At 55.1% G+C, this 25,192-nt stretch overlaps 3 protein-coding genes across 4 annotated transcripts in view; all 3 read right to left on the bottom strand.

The window, feature by feature from the left end:
* Positions 1-1,802, bottom strand: part of PGM2L1 (phosphoglucomutase 2 like 1) — a 46,020-nt gene extending 44,218 nt beyond the window's left edge. Inside the window, exon 1 of one of the 2 annotated variants that reach the window (XM_080348086.1) lies at positions 1,454-1,802. In XM_080348086.1, the coding sequence (XP_080204212.1) occupies positions 1,454-1,564 (111 nt within the window). In that variant the 5' untranslated portion in view covers positions 1,565-1,802. The remainder of the gene's footprint in view (positions 1-1,453) is intronic. The other variant, XM_080348088.1, reaches the window with a different exon arrangement.
* An 11,990-nt stretch (positions 1,803-13,792) lies between these two features.
* KCNE3 (potassium voltage-gated channel subfamily E regulatory subunit 3) lies at positions 13,793-14,110 on the bottom strand (the record flags this gene model as incomplete). The annotated part of the gene is made up of 1 exon (XM_080363963.1): positions 13,793-14,110. One exon carries the CDS (start codon positions 14,108-14,110, stop codon positions 13,793-13,795), a length of 318 nt encoding a protein of 105 aa, XP_080220089.1.
* A 2,505-nt stretch (positions 14,111-16,615) lies between these two features.
* LIPT2 (lipoyl(octanoyl) transferase 2) lies at positions 16,616-18,919 on the bottom strand (the record flags this gene model as incomplete). Its single annotated transcript, XM_080338727.1, has 2 exons — positions 16,616-16,911; positions 18,442-18,919. The coding sequence occupies 2 exons, from the start codon at positions 18,917-18,919 to the stop codon at positions 16,616-16,618; spliced, it is 774 nt and encodes a 257-aa protein (XP_080194853.1).
* Between the last annotated feature and the right edge of the window lie 6,273 nt (positions 18,920-25,192).

The following is a 25,192-nucleotide window of genomic DNA, read 5'->3' as shown; positions in this document are numbered from 1 at the left end:
GAAGCGCTTCTGAACCACCCATGGCTCCAGCCCCGTGGCCAAGTCCTCCTTCTCCAGGTGATTTTGAGTTCTCAAAATTCACAGGAACTCTCTTTGAAATCTCTCCGAGTAATGAGTTCGAGTCGTAGGAAAGGTCATGATTAACACCTAGGGAAGGAAGGGTAAACAGGAACAATCAAACTGACTCTTCAGTTTGTGTTTTACTGGTTAATTTTGGCTTTAGAAGGAGCTATAGAATATTTCACTATTGCTGGTTTTAATCAAAATATTCTTCCTCAGTAATCTTAACATTAAAAAGTGTAAGTTCTCCTACTTCACACATTTTTCAGATAAATATATACTAATCTGTTTTTAAAAAAACCTTCCGATACACTAACCAGAAGTTCTAACTAAAAAAACACCCTATTTACTAGAGTTCAGTCTGGGTTATCAAGTGTATTATCAGGAATGTTATTTCCCTTTTCCACTCCTTCCCTCCCCCATGCCACAATTCACAGATATTTTCACAACAGCAGCTCCGAGCGCGGAATGCGCAGATGGCGAGCGTTAATTCCTGCAAAAACGAAAGAAGAGGGGATATTTCCAAGTAGCAGAAAGCTCATCTAAGGGCTGTCATGTAGAATTGGAGCCCTTCTGCTTTGATCCTGACAGGACACAATTAGAGGAAACGGCATAAACACATTGACAACCACTCTCATTAAAAATGAAAACAAAGAAAAAAGCCACAGACAGAAACCTAAAGCACTGGTGAACTGGTAGTTTACCCTCCCCCATCTCCAAGGTATTTTTTAAAGCACAGGCCATGTTGTTTTGATAAATCAGCTGAAAAAAAAAGAAAAAAAATAACCCTTTCAACAACGATTTAAGCAAAATAACATCCAATACCATATTATTACAGGCTCAAATGGTTGTAATCAGAACAAACCTTGCTGGAGCAGAAAAGGAAGGAGCATGGGAGAACTTAGATCTCTGGAGCTGTTTCTTTCCTGGGGAGGGCATTAAATTCAGGAAGCTAAGAAAACCAAAATTATGCCGTTCGACTCGTAACTGCATTTTTAAGCCACGTAACAAACCTTCAAGCCGATTTTACAAGCCGCGCGTTTCTGCCTTAACGAAGCAGGTGCCACCTTCCATGTGCCAGTAAAATGACATCATCGCATCCCTTCCTCAGGTACAGCCCTCGATGACCTCACTTTTCCCCCCCACCTCTCACAGAATTTTAGTCACAAAGAGCATTTTTTTTATTTGGCCAGATGCTCAGAGTTGTTTTTTTATTTTTAAAAGGTACCTGTCACCCCAAAACCCGGGGGAAAGGGCCCTCCTGAGGGAGGGCGGAGGGAGAAGGGGCCGAACAGAGCACCGGGCGGGATGAGGTGACACCACACGCGATGGGACCGATGACAAAACAACCCCGGGAGGGTGGACAACCCCCCAAGAGGAGCCACACACCCACCTTGTCCCAGCTCAGCCACTGCCACACCGCCTTATCCAGCTGCTCATCGCCGGTGCTGCAGGAGATCAGCACGTTGGAGTTGACGTCCCCGGGGGCTCCACAGTCGCCCATGTCTGCGGGGAGTGGATGATGAGGGGACGACGGAGGCTTCGCTGCTTCGCTTCTTCACTCCGCCGCGGCACCGCGCATCGCTTGAGGGACGGGAAGAGCGGAGGGAGGCGGTGCCAGCGCCCCGGTACGCGGGGAAAGCGGGGAGAGCCGGGGGCTCCCGGAGGCGGCCGCTATTTACCTCAGCCCAACGCTCCCGACGGCGGTCGCCGCCTCAGCCGGTAACGGTAGCGGCGCGCGCCCCACGCACCGCCCGCCGCTCGACAACAACCGACGCCACGCCCCCCGCGCCGCGGCCCCGCCAATCCCGCCTCGTCAGCCTGGCTGGCCGTGCGGCAATGCATGACGGGAAATGTAGTCCGAACGCCGCAGAGGGAGGGGCGGGCGGACGGGAAGGAACTACAATTCCCGGCAGCCCCCGCGGCGCGCCCGGTTCTCCTGAGGGTGAGGGGAAGCGGACAGGGCTGAGGAGCAGCGGCTTCGCTGCCTTCAGCCGGCCCAGATGAGGGAGTCCCGGCTTCTCCCGTCCCGTACCCCCTCTAGTAGCCGTGTCCCTCCCTTCAGTGGCCTCGGCACCGTCCTGTCCTGTCAGTGTGGTAATAACGACCATTGGCGATCAGTGTCCCAGAGCGCTTGGCCCTCAGGAGGCTTGCGCAGGGTTATGGGGGAGACGGGAAGGGCCAGGGGGAGGCTCCCTGCTTTTGCTTGATGAAAACACAAAAATGTACAGTATATCTCTTACCACACCACCGAACCTGTGCTCTCTGCCTCCTGGGTGATCTTCATGAGACCTCCCTGCAGTGCTGGTCCCGCTCTGGGTCCTCAGCACAGGACACACATGGACCTGCTGGAGAGGGGCCAGAGGAGCCCCAGGAATGATGCGAGGCTGGAACAGCTCTGCTGGGGGACAGGCTGAGAGAGTTGGGGTGTTCAGCTGGAGAAGAGAAACTTTGGGGGGACCTTAGTGCGGCATTTCCGTACTGAAAAGAGGCCGAGAAGAAAGATGGGGACGGACTTCTGAGCAGGGCCTGTTGTGATAGGACAAGGGGTGATGGTTTGAAACTAAAGGAGGGAGATTTAGGCCAGACATGAGGAAGAAATTGTTGCCCTGAGGGTGGTGAGAGCCTGGCCCAGGTTGGCCAGAGAGGTGGTGGATGAACCATCCCTGGAGACATCCCAGGCCAGGCTGGACGGGGCTCTGAGCAACCTGAGCTGGTGAAGATGTCCCTGCTCATGGCAGGGGGGGCACTGGGTGTCTTTTGAAGGTCCCAAACCAAACCATTGTGTGGTTCAATGAAAAGCTAAAAACCTCCCTGACTGTGCTTCTCCTTCAGCCTCTGAGGCAGAATTCAGCACTATCAAGTGCATCGTCTGTTCCCTCTGAAGGGATAATAGAAACAGTGCTACGCTGGAGGACAAGCCCATTGCTCAGATCATTTCCAGACAGGCTGCAGAAGCAGCAATTAAACTGCCATTAGGAGGAAAATCATAATCCCTGCTTCGCCTTCCAGGCCTCTTCAGTTCTAATTGAATTGCCTGTCCCTAAGCAGAAGGCCACAGCAGTGACCACATCCCGCAGAGCATCCTCATCCACAGAGCATCCTCATCTCGCAAGCATCCTCATCTCGCAGAGCATCTTCATCCCGCAGAGCATCCTCATCCCTCAGAGTATCCTCATCCCTCAAGCATCCTCATCCCACAGAGCATCCTCATGCCACAGAGCATCCTCATGCCACAGAGCATCCTCATCTCACAGAGCATCTCCATCCCACAGAGCATCCTCATCCCTCAGAGCATCCTCATCCCACAGAGCATCTTCATCCCTCAGAGCATCCTCATCTCACAGAGCATCTCCATCCCACAGAGCATCCTCATCCCTCAGAGCATCCTCATCCCGCAGAGCATCCTCATCCCGCAGAGCATCCTCATGCCACAGAGCATCTTCATCCCTCAGAGCATCCTCATCCCACAGAGCATCTCCATCCCACAGAGCATCCTCATCCCTCAGAGCATCCTCATCCCGCAGAGCGTCTTCATCCCGCGGAGCATCCTCATCCCGCAGAGCATCCTCATCCCACAGAGCGTCTTCATCCCACAGCATGTCCTCATCCCACAGAGCGTCTTCATCCCACAGAGCATCCTCATCCCGCAGAGCATCCTCATCCCACAGTGTATCTTCATCCCACAGCGTGTCCTCATCCCGCAGAGCATCCTCATCCTACAGAACATCTTCATCCCACAGAGCATCCTCAACCTGCAGCATTTCTTCATCCCGCAGAGCATCCTCTCAGAGGTTGCCATAGTGACAGCGGGCACTGCAGAGGGATGCGAAGCTTCAGGAAGACGGGCAGAGGGCAGCGGGACTGGTGCCCAGGGGACGCTGGGTGTGAAGGGAGGTACAAAACGCTGGGTTGGGAGAGGCCCAGGCTCCTGGAGGAGGTGGATAGAGGAACTGGAGGAAGAAGACGACACAACAGAGGGGTGGCAAAGAGGTGGGGAGGTGGTTTGGGGTACCCAAGCAGCACAGCAAAAGATGTTGGTGAAAACTAAATATAGCAGGGAACGATCCAACCTAAGAAAGCCTGGATATCTCAATTTAAAATCTCTTCCCTTCAAAGCTCTCAAGTCAGTGTCCTGAAGAGACCTCTTGGCTGCAAACACAAACAAATCCTCCATTCCAGAGGTCTGACTCGAGTGTGGGGAGGTGAACCTTTAAATAGGGCTATTACAGTAAATTACTGTTCGAAGTCAACAGAAGATGAAGATAGGAGAAATAAGGAAGGCCATGTAAGTGTTCTGTTATCACTAAAGGACTCTCCTGAGATTGTTTCTGGCATAAAAGGAGAAGAGTTTGGACACTGGTGAAGTTAGGGTGAGGAAATCAGGATAATAGATGGCCACCCACCCCCCATGTTGTTTCCTCTCCTATTTTTGTGGGGTTTTTTTCCCTTTCTCCCACATCTCTGCACAAAGAGGCAGCATCTGTAGCAGTGTTGAAGCCATCCTGAGCCTGGCAGTCCATTTAAAACCATGTCCCAAACAGCCAGATGCTGGCACATTTTTCTCCAGATCTCAGGGTGGTTCCTGTGGTGAATTTGCACCTGAGAGTCAGCATGAGGTGAAGCACCTGCTTTTCATACCTTACCTGCTCTTTTTTCCTCCTTTGTGTTTTGTCTTCAAGGAAAGAAGCCCAGAGCCCAGCATAACAGGAGCTCCAGCCCATAAAACCTTTGTTTTCCTCTCCCAAAAAAGGACAATGGCCATATTAAATACCTCTCCAAAGAGCGTTTCGTACAAAAACCCTGTAACTATTCACAAAGGCAGTAAGAGATGTTGCTAAAATGAAACTTCATACTTCAAATGCTTAAATTCTTGCCTCATTTTTTTTCCCTATGTGCTTAATGAGAGTTTTACATTGTTCTGAATGATGATATTTTGCAGGCAGGTTCTTTCTGTACATTAAACCTTGAACCTTATCAAGTTGTTTCGCACAGGACAGTGGCAGCCGTGCCTACGCTTTCCATTATCAGTGCTCGTTTATTTAGCCGTAATTAAAAGCAGGATTTTCCCTTCAGATATCTAGATAGAATAATTATCATTCTCTCAGATGTCAACGCGCCTCCATGATTATTTCCCTGGAAAGCAGATAAAACAGCCTCATAGAAGATTAAATTCTTCACCTGTTATTTCTTTAGCGGGATTTGAAACTTCTCAGGATCTCACAAATGCATCCAAAATCAGAGAGGGACGATCTGCCTTCCAAATATTATGGAAAAGTTTGGTTAGCAGCTCCAAGAATCCACCATGTGTTTAGCAAATGCTGGGCAGCCTTAGAAGCTCCAGCCATACAAAAATCATCTAAAAAGATTACAGGCGGTACAGCTTAGATCGTGCTTATGGATTTGTTATGTCAACCTGGGAAAACACCGACCTCACGGGAGATGACAACTTAAGTCCGATGTATTTGAGGGTTAACCAGCTACCAGAAGAATTTTTAAAGCTGATTATGTCGCTACAGGAAAGTTAAACTGAGTCCCATCTGTTTTCGTGCTGTCGCAGAGAGTGATAGCGAAGAAGCCAGCACGACTCCGGACTGCGCTGCGCTGGGGCTGGTATTTTGCCGTTCTCATGGGCACTTTGGCATGATTTCCGAGCCCCCTACACTCACTGTCTGTGCACATTGCCAGCAGAAATCCCCATTTTCACCTATTACTAGCAACAAAACTTCCAGTCCTTACAGCATAGGGAAAAGCCAGAAAATAGGAAATTATTGGCGAGCGAAGGAAGGGCAACATTTTTAATTCTTCACCCTCACATATCATTTTGCCCGATTGGTGCACAATGTGCTCAGACCAAACTGAGCAGCAGCAAACAGTCTAGGGGCTAAAAAATGCAGGAGGGGACACGTTGCCAGCGATGAGTACGAGGCAGGCGGGGAGGAGAAGGGTTGACAGGCTGCTGACAGCCGCCTGCTTGTGTGCTGGGAGCTGCCAAAGCCAGCGGGGACTGTGCCGGGGCTCAGCTGGATTGGGTAAAGCTTATTCCTGGCCAAAATGAGTGTGTGCATCCACATATGCATATATATGACTGTGGGCGTGCGTCAGTCATGCTTTTGGGGAAGGTCCCGGCTCTCTGCGCCGCTGTTACGAAACCCAGAGTTCCCAAATTGCAACAGTCTCTGCCCCCAAATTTAGACTTTTTTTCTAATATAAATATAATAATGGAAGTTAATAAAGACCCAGTGATAACATATAGCTCCTGTTGGAATTTCCAGATATGCAATGCAGGGGTAAAGAGCATATCTGTTCTCGCTTATATGATTAAATGTATCCATCTTCCTGGCAGGGTTGGGTTTCCAGCATCTGTATCGTACCCCTAAACAATGATGTACATGTTTTTTTCTTCCCAACGTGTTTCATTTTGTTTTTTTCCACAGAAAATTGGTTAAGCACCCAGCGATGTCACCGAGTATCAGACACAAAAACCATCTGTACAGTCACGTTAGCATCATCAGCAATCTGGTACCGCAGACCAAATCCTCGCCCACAGCAAACCGGATTAGCTCTGTCGATCGCTCAGCTCTGCCAGCCCTGCGCCGAGAGCCTCGGGGCTGAACCCAGCTGGTACAGTGTTTCCGTGGCAATTTTGCCGCACGTTGTTTATTCCAGATCGCCTGCAAACATCCCAGGGCTTTCATCATATCCCGGGTTGGTTTTCTGCCCCTGGTTTCCACAGCGAGCCAGGGTCATGCGGAATAAACCCAGCGCATCCTTCTGAGCCTCTCAGCAGGCACCGTGCGCACCCTCGCTCCGCAGAACATCTTTTGTTTTATTATTTATGCATCCTGAACCCCTTGTTCTCCTCTGCTTCTCAGGTTACCTGCTAATAACACAGCAACTCCCATCCTTTCATTTCTCTCAGTATCAACAGAAAGGCAGCACAGCTCTAAATGCGGGCAGTAATGACATCCCCGCGCGCTGCACCAGAAGGGGCGAGTGATTTTTTGGGCCTGAATACTGTTTTTAATCCTATCTGGGCTCAAAACAGCCAAAGCGCTTTGTCCTGAAGGAGAGCAGGCGCTCTGCAAGCAGAGCACAAAGAAAGGGAGTAGATGGGCAGGTGAGAAGGATGAAATGGAGACTGCTGAGATTAAGAAATGGCTTTTAAATTCTGCAGCTGTCCCTTGTGCTTAATGTTGTCAGCCTTGGGAAGGCCTGATCCTGCACCCTCTGGCGCTGACAACACACTCATTGGCTTCCTCGGGAGCGTAACACCCTAAATACCCACACTTTAAATGAAGTATTGAATGTGCAGCTGGAAGATCCTCTGCTCAGCCCTAACGGAGGGCATGGAGCTTGCTCTCCTCGCCGCTGCTGCAATATCATCTACTCGGTTCACAGATTCCTTTCAGGGTTGTTATTTTGGGGGAAAATTTCGGTGCCTCCCGCTTACTCTGGGTTCAGCACCCTAGAGGAGCCGCTTTGATCACCAGGCCCCTTGTATATCAATGCGTGTCCTTTCCAAACCAGCAACCGAATGCAGACCTGGTTATTTTTAATCCTCTCCTCTAGGTATTAATAGCCACGGCGCGTGCTCTGCTGAGCAGTTGTCCACCAGCCGCATCCATGTGCAGGAAGGAGACGGGATGGGCCCGTTGGAGAGAACAAGAAAGGAGTATGGATCAGGCTTTTTATCCAAATTTATCCTCTCAGTCCCAAAGCACAGGGTAAGTTGTGTAGAAAAGTGAAAATTTGCGCCGAAAACATTCTGCAGAGGGATTACATGAGATCCTGAGTGTCTGGGATTTCCTGATTGTCAATAAAATAAGTGATGCCTTGATCTTTATTAAGAAATTCTGCTTTTTCTTACCATGTGGTGCAGGTTTTATAGGTACCCATAGGGCAGCCAAGCTGAACTGAACTGCCCCGTCATTGCACAATCTCAGCAGTTAGTTTTATGACCAGACTTTTGATAACACTGCTATATATCATCCTTCAGCTGGTCTGACCCCAGGTCTCCCTTTCCCCTCTCCTGGATGAGAACAGAGGAGGAAAAGGGGAAAAAAAAGGGCAGAGAAAGGGGAGAGAGACAGACCTGCGCTGTTGGAACAGCCACAGTGCAAGGGAGGCCAGGATCTGAGTGCAGCATGTCATGTAGAGAGGGCCCGATGTAGCCTGCACATTCTGGCTCTGCCTGCTGAGGGCTCCTCCACTAATTAATTTGGTACCTCTCGGAGTCAATTTGGGAGCGCACACAGGCAGCTGGGCCACCGCGGTACCAGACGCCAGGGAAGAGAGATGGTACCCAGAGGTTCAGAAAGCCAAAGTCTCCTGAATGCTGCATTTTTCCATCGTGTGCTTTAATACATAAAAAAACTGATTGTAAAATGACTTATCTGGCTTAGGCGAGAGAGGATGCTGCACCCAGCACCGCTCAGTGAAGGGCTGTGAGTGAAAAACGCTGCATGAGCGAACATCAGAGCTGCTTTAGGGACATGTCAGAGACCTGGACAGGCTGGAGAGTTGGGCAGGGAAGGATTTAATGAAATAGAACAAGGGCAAGTGTAGAGTCTTGGATCTGGGCAGGAACAACCCCAGGTTCAGTGTAAGTTGGGGAAGGAGCTGTTGGAGAGCAGAGTAGGGGAAAGGGACCTGGAGGTCCTGGGGACAGCAGGATGAGCATGAGCCAGCACTGGGCCCTTGTGGCCAGGAAGCCAATGGTACCTGGGGTGGATGAGAAGGGGGTGGTCAGTAGGTCAGAGAGGTTCTCCTGCCCCTCTGCTCTGCCCTGGAATCTTGTGTCCAGCTGTGGCCCCTCAGTTCCAGCAGGACAGGGAACTGCTGCAGAGAGTCCAGCGCAGCCACCAAGATGCTGGAGGGAGTGGAGCATCTCCCGTGTGAGGAAAGGCTGAGGGAGCTGGGGCTCTGGAGCTGGACAAGAGGACACTGAGGGGGGACTCATTCATGGGGATCAATATGGAAAGGGGGAGTGTCAGGAGGATGGAGCCAGGCTCTTCTGGTGACAACCAGTGATAGGACAAGGGGCAATGGGTACAAACTGGAACACAGGAGGTTCCACTTGAATATGAGAAGAAACTTGTTCGTGGTGAGGGTGGCAGAGCCTGGCCCAAGCTGCCCAGGGAGGTTGTGGAGTCTCCTTCTGTGCAGACATTCCAACCCGCCTGGACACCTTCCTGTGTAACCTCATCTGGGTGTTCCTGCTCCATGGGGGGATTGCACTGGATGAGCTTTCCAGGTCCCTTCCAGTCCCTGACATTCTGGGATTCTGTGAACAAGGGTGTCACTCCAGCTGTGATGCTACAGGGCTGTCAGCAAGGAACAGCCTGTGTCTTTGGCGAGAGGAACTGATATCTTTAGAAGAAATGGATGTGTTTTGGGTACTGAGGGTTTCTGACATGAAGGAAGAGCCTGTGTGTCTGGAAGCAGCCCCTTTCCCATTATAATGGCCTTGTCACCTCCCAGAAAATCCTTTTAAGGCACCGCAGGCAATGGTCACCCTCATCTCGGAGCAGGGCTGGTGGTTACCTGGTGTGACATCACCTCTGCTGTCCCTCCAGAGGAAGGTAGCAGATAATGAATAGTTAATGTCACTGCTTGAAACCACTCGTGTTTCCATAGGACACGGAGCTGTGCCACGGGGCTTTCATCTGACACCCGCAGCACTGAGCCCCATGTCATTGTACCTGTGCGGCCAGGACACCATTAAAGCTTCATGTCCCTTTTTGCATGGGCAGCAATTGCCACTGATGTATGAACGGCCATTAGTCCCCTCCTCAGCTTTTCCATCCCTACTTCTTAGCATTTAATTGTAGCCCGTTGCATGGGACAAACAGAGCTTGTTAGGACTCCTTAGTAGCGAGCACTTATTGAATTAGCAGATAAACATCACCTTATTGCGGCCTTTCCATACTTAAAGGGGCCGAGAAGAAAGATGGGGACAGACTTTTGAGCAGGGCCTGTTGTGACACGACAAGGGGTGATGGTTTTAAACTAAAGGAGGGAGATTGAGGCTGGATATGAGGAAGAAATTGTTGCCCTGAGGGTGGTGAGAGCCTGTCCCAGGTTGGCCAGAGAGGTGGTGGATGAACCATCCCTGGAGACATCCCAGGCCAGGCTGGACGGGGCTCTGAGCAACCTGAGCTGGTGAAGATGTCCCTGCTCATGGCAGGGGGGCACTGGGGGAGCTGGGAAGGTCCCTTCAACACAAACTATTTTCCATGAAGCACTTTTCCTTTCCCTCCTTTTATTTTCTTTAATGTTTCCCACACCTCAGTGCCTCCGTGCCATGTATTCGCCAGCCAAAACCAGTGTAACACAAACTGCTGGAGGCACCTTGTGCTGTTAGCTAATCGTTCACCGATACCCGCTGCCGCCGCTTGGTGATACCATCGCTATCAGCCCCTGCACCGCTAGCATTTCACCTTACACTCTTCTTATCGAAATGCCCAGCATCAAAGCAGTCCCAGGAACAGGCCTCTGCGATTCCCGGTGCTCCAACAATCCCACCATTGCTTCGCTAATGCAAGGTCAGCCTGAATTTCCCAGACACACAACATTTCGATATCGTTTTCTAAGTACCTGGCAAACCGCTACAGATATCGTCTCATCCGCAATTCATTGCTGTGTGCTGAGGAAAAAAATCTTAAATAAATTGGCCTCTCATGAGCCCTATTTTTTTTTCCTAGCTGCATTGCTTAGTGATTCAGGCAAGGCCAGCGCTGCCCCAGCTCTCCCCTCTGTGCGCCTGAGTGCATCTCCGTGCTGTTAAAACAAACTGCATGAGTGTTACCCCGAAATCTGCTCCTGGGGCTGCAGCACAGGGAGTGAGGCCAGAGCCCAATTGGCTTTGACGAGGAATCTCTTGAGCTTTGGGATGAGCACCTAATTAGTCCCAAAATCCTTCCTCCGCCAGCTGAAGCAAACCCATTTCATGAGGCTCCCAAATCCATCCACACCCCCTGTATCCTCATGTTTCCGTACCCCTCTGAGCATCCCATGGGGACACCAGCCAGCCCGGAGCTGTGGGTCTCATGGGGACACCAGCCAGCCTGGTGGGTCCCAAGGGGACACCAGCCAGCCTGGAGCTGTGGGTCCAATGGGGATACCAGCCAGCCTGGAGCTGTGGGTCCCAAGGAGACACCAGCCAACCCAGACCAGTGGGTCCCATAGGGACACTAGTCAGCCTGGTGGGTCCCATGGGGACACCAGCCAACCCAGAGCCGTGGGTCCCATAGGGACACCAGTCAGCCTGGTGGGTCCCATGGGGACACCAGCCAACCCAGAGCAGTGGGTCCCATGGGGACACCAGCCAGTCCAAAGCTGTGGGTCCCAAGGAGACACCAGCCAACCCAGAGCAGTGGGTCCCATGGGGACACCAGCCAACCCAGAGCCATGGGTGCCATGGGGACACCAGTCAGCCTGGTGGGTCCCATGGGGACACCAGCCAACCCAGAGCCATGGGTCCCATGGGGACACCAGTCAGCCTGGTGGGTCCCATGGGGACACCAGCCAACCCAGAGCCATGGGTCCCATGGGGACTAGCCCTGCTGCTCTAGCCCCACGGAGTCCACAGGGTTCTCTGGGAAGGAGCAGGCGCCCGTGGCGCAGGGACCCTGAAGCAGCTGCCACAAGGTGGCACTGGCACCTTGTCACCCAGCCCGCTGGCCTCCAGCCCCAGGCCTGAATGGGGACACCCAGGGCATCCCCCAGCCCTGCTGCAGGCTCTGGTCTGAATTTAATCGCAGGGACGGAAGGGAGGATCAGAAATCGGGTGAATAATGATCCCCACATGAGCCCTCTTGCAGGAAGGCTTTTCCCCCTTAGGATTTTCTGGACGAGGGAAAAGCAGCTTTTTGTTTTCATTTTTTTATGACATGCCGCCCTGTAACAGGGTTGTCCCCCACAGGTACAGCAGCAGAAGGGACCCTGCGGTCACCAGATCCATCCCAGCCACCTCCTTCACCCAGGAGGGCCAGTGGCCACCAGGAGAGGCAAGCAGACCACATCACTGGGAGTTTTGTCATCGGTCCCAGCACAGGGACCTCCATGAAGGTGGAGAAAACCCCCACGCAGTGTTGTGTGGCACAAACCAACCCAGCGGAGGGTTTGTTGTCTCGGCTGTCCCCGCCTGGCCCGATTCCCTTGATTTATTTGCAGATAAAGGGTTTATTTTCCTTTCCCAGCACTGCAACCGCAAGACAAACACAGCAAAGCCTCTTGAGCTACTTCCCGCTTGGGCCAGGTGCCGGGGGACGTTGGTGGCATTTGTCCCTGCGCCCCTGGAAAACCCCATCGGCACCACAGACCCGGCTCAGAATCCACAGTGGGCTCAGCCCCAAAGCCAGCAGCCCCCCCAGGGCTCCCCCAAACCCTCTGCCTTGGGGTTTGTGCACAAAACGAGGGTGTGGAAGATCAGGAATTGGTCGTGGAGCCGCTGCCGTCCCAGTGCTGCCAGTGCCAAGATTTCCGGCTCTACCCCAGACTATTATTTTGGGGATTGGGGCTTGGCGTCACTGTCTGGGCTCAGGCATCGCAGCCGTGTTTAACCTCTGAATGCAGAAAGGTCCCTATGGGCCAGCTAATCTCGCTGCAATTAAAGACATTAATTATGCCATTATTAACAGGTTAAGACATGCGACAGACCAGGTCACCTGCGCTGCACCACAGCCTGTTTTGAAGGATGAGGACGTTTACTGTCCTGGCCACTGGCCACTCCACAGGCCAGTCCCAAACCTGGCCAGTTTAAAAAGCGGAGACAAAGCCAAGGAGCCCAGCAGGACCCGAGAACATCCCCTTCCCATCCACCGCTGCGCCCTCGCCCTGTGGAAAACACATTTGGGACCCGCGGTACAAAAGGCCAAAGCTACAGCCGACAGCAGGAAGGAAGCAGGAAAAACTTCAGCATCACCGTCCGGAGCCCGGGGAGACTTTCGGGAACGTGTGAAGCCGGATGCCTCTGGCCGGGCTCGGGCCACGGCCGCAACGTGTGCCCGCAGTTCCAGCGATGCTCCACAGCGGGGAGGAAGCATCTCATGTCCTGGGGCTTCGATGCCACCAAGGGTTTGACCTTGGTGTCCCCTCGGCAGCACACAGGGAGCAGGTTTAGCCCATACAGCACCCCCTGGGCAGCCAGGGCAACGCACCAGCATGGAGAGGTGTCCCATGGGTCCCCCCAACACCGACTTCACTCGGAGAAGAAGCAAACGCAACCGCGTTGGAAACCGCCACCTCCTTTAATTCCCCACCAGAAAAGCAGCACCCAGCCCGACTCAAAAATTACAGGGTTTTAGCACCAGAAAAACCCACTAGCCCATGTCACGAAGCTGCTGGCCACCCACGGAGGTCAACGTTGGCTGATCCAAGTGGGGAAATGGTAACATTTTCTCTTTGAAGACACTGCGAGCCTCAGCGGGCCACGATGACAAAGGAGCTGCTCCTGCCATCCCCGTCCCCACGGGGCTCAGCCGAAGTGGGTCTGCGGGACCGGGACCTGCCCATGGGTCATACCCTGTCACCTCCTGCCAGACAGGAGCCGTAGCCCGGCCAGGATGTCCCCACGCTGCTCACACCAGGGCTCAGCAACTCCATGGGGACACCGGGTGGGGTTTGCAGCAGCTTTGGGGCCAGGCTGGCCGGCAGCGCTGCCCCATCGCAGCAGCGACGTGACCCTCGAAGCCACCAGCTCGCAGGGGACAAGGCGTCAGGGCTGGGCTCAGATCATGGAGACCCTGTTCTTGATGTAGACGTGGTACGGGTCGCTGCGCTTCTCCACTTTGCGGGAGCGGGTGTAGCCCAGGATGAGACTCCCCACCGTGGCGGCGAAGAGCGTCATGACGAAGAGGATGTACATGTAGGCGTTGTCGTTGCGGCCGGGGCGGGCGGCGCGGGTGCTGGCGTTGCGGGCGGCAGCGGCGGTGGTGGCCGGGCGGTCGGTGGGACAGAGGACAACCCCTTGCAGCGTCTGGTTCAAGGCATCAAGCACCACCTGGAGGCTTTGGTTCCAGGTCTCTGTCTGGTTGTTCTCCTCCATGTCCTCCTCCAGGCTGCGGGGAAGGACAGGGAGGCTCAGCCAGGGCTGTCCCTGTGGTGTCAGTGACCCTGGGATGTCCTGCTGGACCCAACAATGACCCCAAAATGGTCCTTGAAGCACCTTCTCTGCCACACAGCAACAGTAGGACTGGGGGCTTCGTATTTGCAGCAGTTCCCTCCCCAAATTTCACTCCTTCCACCAAGAGCTTTGGAGCGCTTGCCTGCCCCCCTCTCCTCCCCAGAGCTGGGGACAGTCAGGGACACAGCTGTCCTAGGGGATGGTTGAGTTCAAAGCCTGTGTCCCCCAGGGAAGTGGGGGGACAGTGGGCTTGCAGGGTGCAGAGCCAGCACCCAAGTGACCCTGAGGGCGTGATGTCTGGGGTCCCCAATCCTAAATAACCAATCCTGCCATGCATTGACCCCACTCACCCCCAGGGTGAGCAGAGACCCCCATTTTTTCCCCGTTGGTCCCCACCTAGGGCCAGGAATGACAACTGCCCCGGCAGGGGGACACAGCTCCCCATGTGCCCCAGTGGACCCATCCCGAGGGGTCGCTGCCCCAAACCCCCCGGGGACTTCCCATAGGTCTCAGACACCCTTTGACCCCCCAGGGTCCCCACTGCCAGCCCACCCTGGAGCCCCATGTGCCCTCTGTGTCCTCATGCACCTTCACCCCTGGCTGGAGCCTCTGAGTTGGGGCGCATGGGAAGGGACTTGGGGACACAGGCTCTTTCTCCCACGTGTGCCATCCTTTGGGACCCACCAGCCCCACAAACTGCCATTGTCCCCTGGGGCACAGCACACCCAGAGCCATCCCCCCAAGCTCCCGAGCACCCCAGCAGCTCTGCCCCATGCACAGGCAGATGAACCCCCCCCAAAATAAAGGGTCACCCCAAAACTCAGGGTCCAGCTTGCAGGCAGTGAGGAGGAGGAAGGGGCCAAGCAGCCACGAGCCCACAGGGATGGGCTCAGCCCCAAGTGTCTTCAAGGCTGAATTTGGGAGATTTAGGGCAATATTGGGGTTTATCCCAGGAGGGGAGGCGCGGCATGGGGGGACCCCATATTAGGGAGGGATGTAGGGGCTGGGGGGACAAAGGGGGAACCGGAGGGGTGGGAAGGGGGTTCGCACTCACCTGTGGTGCCCTCGCTGCTGCCAGGCTGCGCCGGGACTGGAGCATCGCGGGCAGGGATGCCGGCCAGGCTGGGAGTGCCGCGCAGCCTCCTCCCCTTCCCGGGGCAGAGCCACCTGCCAAAGCCCCAGCGGGCCACCAGCTTGTCCCCAACCCACAGGTCCCGCCACGGCCCTCTCACCCCAACCGGATACCGGAGGCTTTTATAGGGCTGGGAGAGCCAGACCCTGCGTTTCCCTCCCGGCACACGCTGCCGGTCACGCTTTCCTGTCCCTCCTCCGTGTGTCCTCGCTGTCCCCAAGCCCTCGCACTGGGCACCGAGCCTGCCCGGGGCACGTTGATCCCCGCTCACCATCCTCTGCCTCCGTAAAATGGGGTTTTCCTCCCCCTTGCGCCTCCCAGCCCCATTGGTCCCTTTTGCCCACCCAAAAACCCGGGGGGGGCTGCAGGGCGAGGGCAGAGAAACCCCAAAGCTCATGGGGCAGAACAAAGGCCTGGAGCAGCGGTGAGGGGCTGCAGAGGGGGGTCAGCTCCCTCTCTGAGTGGCGTGCGGGAACGTTATTTACCATTTTCCATTTCTCCTGAACGAAAAGTTATTAAAATCAGTTTTATCTGTGTCTACCTATAGGTTTGCATCCATAGGCAGGACCTGAGGGTGGCTGCACCGCTTCACTGGGACGGCTCCTGCGAGCACACGCGGATCCTGCAGCCGGGGCGGCGATTTCGGAGGAGCCAACACCACCTGCACGGACCACAGTGAGGTCCCCAGCACTCGATCCCACACTGTGTGGCCCCACATGATCTGGAACGGCCACAGATCCTCTCCTAGATCCCCTCCTCCTCCCGCTCTCCCACCACATCAGCATCGCTCTGTAATTAACCATTTACAACCTCTTATCAGTGATCTTTCCACCCGCCCCAACCCTGCAGTGAGGACTTTTGCCTTGTGAGGATTTCTCTGAGCACAGTGCAAGAAAACGGTCGTTATTCATAAAATCTTGTGGCAAATAAACAAAGGATCAGCAGCCGAAGCTCCCAGCAAGTCTTTTCATAGAAAATCTCCCTCTTTTTATGCAGCAGCGAGGGAAAAATGCTCAGTCAACCCGTCCCTCCTCCTCTTGTCCAAAGGGCTCGTGAGCGTTCACCCAAATTTTGGAGTTTTGTGGGGAGACAGGCAGAAAAAACACACAAAAGTGCTTGTTTGGGCATTTCCCCAGCAGGCGACGGGGACGTGACGCCCTCGGAGGTCTGAGCTGAGGGACAGAGACCCGTGGAGATGGAGAGAGCGGCCCCGATGGAGTTTTGGCTGTTTAAGCGACAACCTGCTGCCGTTCATGCGCTGTCTGCAGGTGAAGGCACCAGAACTTGTCCTGCAATTAAGCACCAGGTGGCTGCACCAAGGGTTTGCCGGAACACTCAGCCGCGGCGCCGCGGCTCTCCCGCTCCCCAGGATCTTCTGAAAACACGAAGGTGCAGTCGAACACCTCCTGGAAGGAGTCGAGGAAAGGCTGGAGGACGTGGTCGACGGTGACGGGCCGGCCCAGCTCGCGGCTCAGCGACGTGACGCCTTTTCCCTCCAGCCCGCAGGGGACGATGTGGTCGAACCAGGTGAGGTCGGTGCAGCAGTTCAGCGCCAGCCCGTGCGAGGTGATGTGGTTCCCGCAGTGCACCCCTGCGGGGGCCCAAGCGCCCACCCGTCAGCGCCCGTTTGTTTTATTAGTTTATTATATTTAAGGATGGCTCACTCCACCCCATCCCCGCATCCCACTGTCGGGGTTTCGGGTGGGCTTGGACAGGGGGCTGTGTCTGGACTGCAGGGCCCCCGAGACGAGGCAACAGAGCCCAACTGGGGGTGCTGGGATCCAGGATGGGGTGCAGGATGTGGGGCTGTGGTACAGGGGAACAGTTCAGGGGCTGGGGACAAAGGGGAAGGGGACAAGACTGGGGACATGGGGGGAGGGGACAGTGCTGAGGACCAGGTTGCAGGCACCAAGTTCTGGGTGCAAGGGCCAAGCTGCAGAAGGTGCAGTGCCCTGGTTTGGGGTGCGAGGGTCCAAAATTGTGCCGGCCCTCATACTCCTCCCTGCACATCCCCTGACATGTGTACCCAGCCTGGTGCCCACCTTCCCCATGCTGCATGTGTCCTGGTCCATCTCCCCGCCCGGCACATCCTTCCTTGATGCATTTCTCCCCCCAGTGCACGTGTCCCCAGTGCATGTCCCCTCATGCATGCCATCCCTCGGTGCATGCTACCCCTGCTGCATGCCCCTTACCACTGTGTCACCTTTTCCAGTGCATGTCCCCCATGGTGCACAGCATCCCCTGGTGCTTTCCCCCCGGTGCATGCCCTGCCTCACTGCATGCCCCCCCGCTGCATGCTATCCCCACTCCGGTGCATGTCCCTCCCATGCATGTCACCCCTGGTGCATATCACCCCAGTGCATGACCCCCAGTGCACATCGCTGCTGCATGTCACCCATGTCACCCCCATCCGGTGCATGTTACCCCCGTGCACCCCCCTCCCACCTGTGCATTTCCCCCTGTGCATGTCCCCCGCTTCCTCTGGTACATGTCACCCTCCCAGTGCATGACCCCCAGTGCACACCCCTGGTGCATGTCCCCCCACTGCATTCCTTCCCCAATGCATGCCCCCCACTCTGGTACATGTCACCTCCATGGTGCATGACCCCCCCAGTGCACATCCCCGGTGTGTGTGTCCCCACCCAGTGCATGCCCCCCACCCTGGTACATGTCACCCCCCCAGTGCACACCCCTGGTGCATGTCCCCCCACTGCATTCCTTCCCCAATGCATGCCCCCCACTCCGGTACATGTCACCTCCACGGTGCATGTCCCCTCGCCGGGTGCACCCCTGCCACCCAGTGCATGTCCCCCCACTGCTTTCCTCCCCCAGTGCATGCCCCCCACCCTGGTACATACCACCCCCCCCCAGTGCATGACTCCCAGTGCACACCCCTGGTACATGTCACCGCCCAGTGCATGACCCCCAGTGCGCACCCCTGGTGCATGTCCCCGCCCCCTGTCCGGTGCATGTTCCCCTCCCGGTCCATGTCACCCACCCGGTGCACGCCCACCCGGTCCATGTCACCCACGCGGTGTATCACCCCCCAGTGCGCACCCCTGGTGCATGTTCCCCCCGGTGCATGTCACCCACGCGGTGCGTGTCCCCCCGCCGCGCTCACCGATGGCGCACACTTTGCTGTCGCCCATCCAGACGCCGGTGAAGGGCGGCGGGAGGGCGCGGGCGGCCGCCAGGCCGAAGCGGCGGCACATCCGCACCACCAGCGCCTCCAGCGCCGCCACGTAGCCCCGCAACGGGAGGCGGCGGCGCCGCAGGTCGAGAACCGGGAAGGCGAGGAGCTGCCCGGGCCCGTGGAACGTGATGTGGCCGCCCCGCCGCGCCGCCAGCAGCCCCGCGCCCCGCGCCCGCAGCCGCGCCGCCGCCTCCGCCTCCGGGGCGCCCCGCAGCCCCCACACGTACACGGGCGCCGCCGGTTCGCTCAGCACCACGCTCTCCCCGGCGGTGGCAGCGGGGGGGGCAGCGGGGACGGGCCCGGGCCGCGCCGCCCGCGCCGCCGCCACGCAGCGCTCCTGCACCCGCAGCGCCTCGGGGTACGGACACAGCCCCAGGCGCAGCACCCGCACCGGCGCCCGGGACATGGCGGCGGGGAACGGGGAACGGGGCGCCGGCACCGGGACGAGGGGGAAGGGAGCGGGTTAGGCCGCGGCCGCCGGGGCCGCCGGGAGGGAGCGGGCGGGGCGGAGATCGGCGGGGGGGCGGCGGGAGCGGGAAAAAGGGGACGCGTACGGGGGACAGGATGGAGGAGAGGGGACAGGGGACAGGGATGTGGAATGGGACAGACATGGGGACTGGGGACAGGGGACAGAGATGGGGACAGGGATGGGGACAGAGATGGGGACAGGGGACAGGGATGGGAGACAGAGATGGGGACAGGGATGGGGACAGGGATGGGGACAGGAATGTGGACAGGGATGTGGAATGGGACAGAGATGGGGACAGGGGACGGGACAGAGATGGGGACAGGGATGGGGACAGGGGACAGGGATAGGGGACAGAGATGGGGACAGGGATGGGGACAGGAGACAGGGATGGGGACAGGAGACAGAGATGGGGACAGAGATGAGGACAGGGATGGGGACAGAGGACAGGGATGTGGACAGGGATGTGGAATGGGACAGAGGTGGGGACTGAGGACAGGGGACAGAGATGGGGACAGAGATGAGGACAGGGATGGGGACAGTGGACAGGGATGGGGACAGGGATGTGGAATGGGGGCAGAGATGGAGGACAGAGAGAGGACAGGGATGTGGAATTGGGACGGAGATGCAGGACAGTGGACAGAGATGGGGACAGGGATGTGGAATTGGGACAGGGATGGGGACAGGGATGTGGAGTGGGGACAGGGATGTGGAATGGGGACAGAGATGTGAAACAAGGGACAGGGACAGAGGGGACAGAGGACGGGGAGAGGGGGATGGAGACAGAGATGGGGTACAGGGGACAGAGATGGGGACAAGGGGCAGGGATGGGGACAGAGATTGGGACAAGGCACAGGGATGGGGACAGAGGATCGGGAGAGGGGGATGGAGACAGAGATAGGGGACAGAGGATAGAGATGGAGGACAGGGATGGGGGCAGAGATGGGGACAGGGATGTGGAATGGGGACAGAAATGGGGGATGGGGTTGGGCACATAGATGGGGGACAAGGGACAGGGATGGAGGAGACAGGATGGGGAGAGGAGGATGGAGACAAATGTAGGACAGGGGATAGGGATGTGGGGGATAAGGAATGGGGAGAGGGGGACAGAGGATAGAGATAGGGGACAGGGTAGTGGGGACAGAGATAGGGGATAGGGGCAGGCATGGTGGATGGGGACAGGGGGCTGGAGGACAGGGGACAGGGATGGGGGGATGTGGATAGAGGAGAAGGACAGACATGGAGGACAAGACAGGCACAGGATGGGGACAGAGATGGAAGAGAGAGGACAGGGATGGGGGGCTGGGGACAGGCATGGGGATGGGGACAGAGATGGACGAGAGGGGACAGGGATAGAGACAGGACAGATGGAGGAGAAGGGACAGGGGTGGGGGATGGGGACAGGGATGGGGGATAGGAGACAGGGGAGAGGGGACAGAGATTGAGGATAGGGGACAGGAACAGGACGGAAGACAGAGGGGACAGAGATGGAGGACGAGATGGGGAAAGGGGACAGATGGAGAACAGGGGACATGGATGGGGAGATAAGGGATGGGGACAAGGGGATGGAGACAGGGATAGGGGCATAGGAGACAGGTGGATGTCAGACAGGGGACAGGGATGAGGGTTAGGGGAGAAGGGACAGAGATGGAGGACAGGGGATGGGGACAAGGGGCAGAGATAGGGAACAGGGATGAGGGGATGGGGACAGAGTTGGGGGAGAAGGGACAGGGATGGAGGGGACAGGGATGGGGACAAAGGACAGATGGAGGATAGGGGACAGGGATGAGGGATAGGGACAGAGGATGGAGGACAGGGGACAGAAATGGGGGAATAGGGAATGGGGACAGAGGGTAGAGGACAGGGCCAAACACTGAGGAGCAGGGGATAGGGACAGAGATGCAGGACAGGGGGAGAGGTGACAGATACAGAGGTTGGAGGACAGTAGGGACAGAGATGGAGGATGGTGGGGACAGAGATGGAGGATGGTGGGGACAGAGATGGAGGACGTTGGGAACAGAGATGGAGGACAGGGGATGGGGACAGAGATGGAGAACAGGGGGACAGGGGATGGTTGGTTGTGGCCAGGGGATGGAGGACAGTGCCTGGGGACATGGGACATGGCCTGAGACAGGGTATCAGGGATGGGGTCTGTGGTGGGGGATAAAAGACAGGGGACAGGAGGTTGGGGACAGGGGATCATGCCTGGGGACAGAGGTTAGAGATAGGGGACAGGGCCTGGAGAGGGGTGTAAGGCACAGGGTGGCACCTCAAGGTCATGGATTGTAAAGAGTTATTGTACCGCTGATCTGCGCTGCAATTAGTCACCCTGCGGCTTTGAAAGCGATAAGACATTCCCACCTTAACATTTTATTACAAATGTCAAAAATACGCCAGTCTGGTGGCACCACTAATGAGTCAACCATTAAAACCGCAGCAAACCGTTCCCAACCCGCAGTCCTTGCGACTTAGCGACCGGATTAAGCGTGTGAAAGTATGTTTTGATTTTATAGGGCTATCGACTGTGTTAATAAACTTGTTTTTAGCCAAAATACGGCTCGCTGGTAATCTACCCTCGGTCGCTGCAGGTCATTCCACTGTCATTCAATGGCCTGGACCTCTGTGCGGGTATTTGCAAGGAGGGGAAGTGCTTCCCTGTGTTTACTCGTTTTCTTGATATACAGGAACGAGTACTGTGATGGTTTATAAAGTTAATAACAACCTGGGGAAAAAACAAATGGGGAAAAACCACCCTAAACTTCACGAGGTCATGGTGTATTTGGAGCAGGACCATCTCACTTTGGGTGCCATCATCACCTCGACCACCCATCCCAGAGAAGTTGCTCGGGGTCTCTGCCCTTGGCAGGAGAGACTTATATTTTGCATCAACATTATGTGTGTATATCAAGTTATTTCCTTTCTTTTTTTTATGATTAAACATCAACTTCTTGCTGGAGATCAAAGCCAAACGCTCTTCCTTTTTGGCTGGCGGCGGCGCTGCCTGCGTAAGATGGGGAGAGCTGTGTGTAACAGGCCCGGGATCCTCGTCAATAAGCCGGCGGAGACCAGCGCGGTTGCGTCGTCGGGGTATTTACTGTCGATATCCTGCTTTTGAAGCAGGGAGGAAATTTGTATGGACGGAAGCCACGGATGGCTCATGTTTTATCCTTCTGTTGGTGTTTAAATATCCTTTTTGTTGTTATTTTTCTTCGTGGTAGGATAATTTACTGTTCCCTCGTACCTTTTCCTTTCGGTACCTTCAACGTTAGCCGAGTTTCTTGAATTCTCACCAATTCCTTTGATTGCAAACCTCATTTTTCCGGCACGAGAGGCTCCCTCGGGGAACTTTGGAGCTGAAGCAAGTCAGGGCTTTAATAGCAGGAAGGGGAGGGGAGGACAAAGGTGGCGGCCGTGGAACAGGTGCCTGGCAAGAGGGACCATCACAGCTCGCAGGGAGCCACAAACGGATGCCAAGGGCAATATCTTGGCTGCAGGGAAGTCCGGGACAAAATTCCTGTTGGTTTTGGCAAGGTTGGGGTGTCACAGAGAGGTGACAAAGTAATTTCTCCTTTATTCAAGCAAACTGTACTGTGGGTTTCCCTGGGGGTGGTGCTGGGAAGCCTTAAGTTATTGATTTATTTTTCCTTGATGTTTTTTTCCGCAGGTTCCTGGGCGATGCCTTGGAATGGGCAACCAACCTCTTCACACGAGACACCGGCATCGCCCAAGTCACAATATCACAGTATCACAGTATGTTTGGGATTGGAAGGGACCTCAGAAGATCATCCAGTCCAATCCCCCTGCTGGAGCAGGAACGCCCAGATGAGGTCGCACAGGAACATGTCCAGGTGTGTTTTGAATGTCTCCAAAGAACGAGACTCCACAACCCCCCTGGGCAGCCTGGGCCAGGCTCTGACACCCTCACCAGGAACAAGTTTCTTCTCAAATTTAAGTGGAACCTCTTGTGTTCCAGCTTGATCCCATTACCTCTTGTCCTATCATTGTTTGCCCCCAAGAAGAGCCTGCTCCATCCTCATGGCACTCACCCTTTATATATTCATAAGCATTAATAAGGTCACCTCTCAGTCTCCTCTTCTCCAAACTAAAGAGCCCCAGCTCCCTCAGCCTTTCTTCATAAGGTAGATGCTCCACTCCCTTAATCATCTTTGTTGCCTTACGCTGGACCCTCTCCAGCAGTTCCCTGTCCTGCTGGAACTGAGGGGCCCAAAACTGGACACAATACTCCAGGTGTGGTCTCCCCAGGGCGGAGTAGAGGGGAAGGAGAACCTCTCTCGATCTACTAACCACCCTCCTTGTAATACACCCCAGGTACCATTGACCTTCCTGGCCACAAGGGCCCAGTGCTGGCTCATGCTCATCCTGCTGTCCACCAGGACCCCCAGTCCAAGCAGCAGCTGCCTGTCCTGCAGTTCTTCGGAAGGGCAAACATCTCCATGACATCATATTCCATAATAAATCTGTCCCTGATGGTGCTGGGAGGGAACGAGTTGGGTTGAGATCGCCAGTTCTTTCAGGCAGGATCTCAGACCCAGAGCCAGAACCTCTCCTGACTCCCCTGATCTCTTCATCAACTCCAAGAAACACCATCCCAAGACTGCGACAAAGGCGAAGAAAAACAAAGAGACGCACGTGTGAGGCCATGGGGTCAGAGCTGGTGTGAGTTTCTGCTGCTCTTGGTGCTGGTCGTCATCTTTTGACCCATCTCGGAGTTGATGTAGAGGGCAACTCTGCTTCTCTGAGCTTCCCGTGATGCTGGGAGCTGGTGTTTCCACTCACAAGGCTCGGGTGCATCGTTTGGCTTTCACTGGCCCTGTTGAAGATGCTCTTGTATCTGGTTTGTCCTCAACTGCTGGCCAGTCACCCTGCCAGAGGTCACCCTGTCCTCTGGTCATCCAGCCCAACTTCACAGACCAGCCAAAACCATCCTGGTTGGGTTAAACACTCATCTCAGCTTGTTTTTAAGAAGGATCCTGGGGTTCCTCAGCACAGGACACACATGGACCTGCTGGAGAGGGGCCAGAGGAGCCACAGGAATGATACGAGGTTGGAACAGCTCTGCTGGGGGACAGGTGAGAGAGTTGGGGTGTTCAGCTGGAGAACAGAAGCTCAAGGGAGACATTAGTACGGCCTTTCCAGAGCTCGGTGCCTCCATCCTGATGGGTGAAGTTCTTCCCACCCCACTCCCAGCATCTTCATTTTTATCTTTATCCAACATGAATTTTGAGCTGCCTTTGGTTTGATCCTGTTCTCTTCGTGCTCTGTGCAAAGAAATGTGAAAAGTGACAGTTGGGATGGTAAAAATCGCTATTCCTTCTGTCTTCTCTTTCTGCTGCCAAAAACCTGCCAGTTCAGAATGTTTCTCAGCGATTAATCTCCAAAGAGAAGCTATTTCTACTTTGAACCCGTCGTGTCTTTTAAAAGGGCTTATTGCAGACACCAGAGTGGGAAAATCTTTAATTCCCGCTGTCAGGGATGCTGGTGCTTTTGCTTTCGGTGACAAGGAGATGAACCCGTTATGTGTCCATCCAGGAGCTGCAGCTGCAATAAGGGAACCCGGTTTGAGATGACATCTCAGACATCCTCTCCTTTTTTAATGCCACACATCGGTTTGTGACAGTTGTAGCCAGGAGACGTATGAGCTCTGGCAATCTGCGACCCAGATTAGGCAGGAGACTAGTTAGGAGTCATTTTCTTAGCCCTACACATCGTTTGCTGCACAGATTTTGGGCATTAATTAAGCTTTGTGCGTCTCCTTTATTCATGTGTGAGGTGGGAATGATTATGCTTGCGTTTATTTGTTAAATGCTTTTAGATTCTGAATGGAAAGAACGTTGTTTATCAGTGCTCGGTATCTTTAAAGCCTTTTTAAACTCAAAAGAATACATGTCCAGGCATTAATGAGGGTCCTATCCTTTCTCCTCTTTTTGTCCATATTGGATACCTGCTGCTTCTCTCATTTCCATGCTGCAAAGCGAGTACCACAGAGGTTCGTAGGGTCATAATTCAGGTTAGAAAGGACACTGGGAGGATTCGGGTCCAACCTCCTGCTCAAAGCAGTAGCAGCTCTGAGGTCAGCGTAGAGAGCAGAGTAGGGGAAAGGGACCTGGGGGTCCTGGGGACAGCAGGGTGACCATGATCCAGCACTGGGCCCTTGTGGCCAGGAAGCCAATGGGACCTGGGGTGGGTTAGAAG

This window comes from Nesoenas mayeri (genome assembly GCF_963082525.1).
Source record: "Nesoenas mayeri genome assembly, chromosome: 1".
NCBI classification, from domain to species: Eukaryota; Metazoa; Chordata; class Aves; order Columbiformes; family Columbidae; genus Nesoenas; species Nesoenas mayeri.
This window is presented reverse-complemented; position numbering and strand designations above follow the sequence as displayed.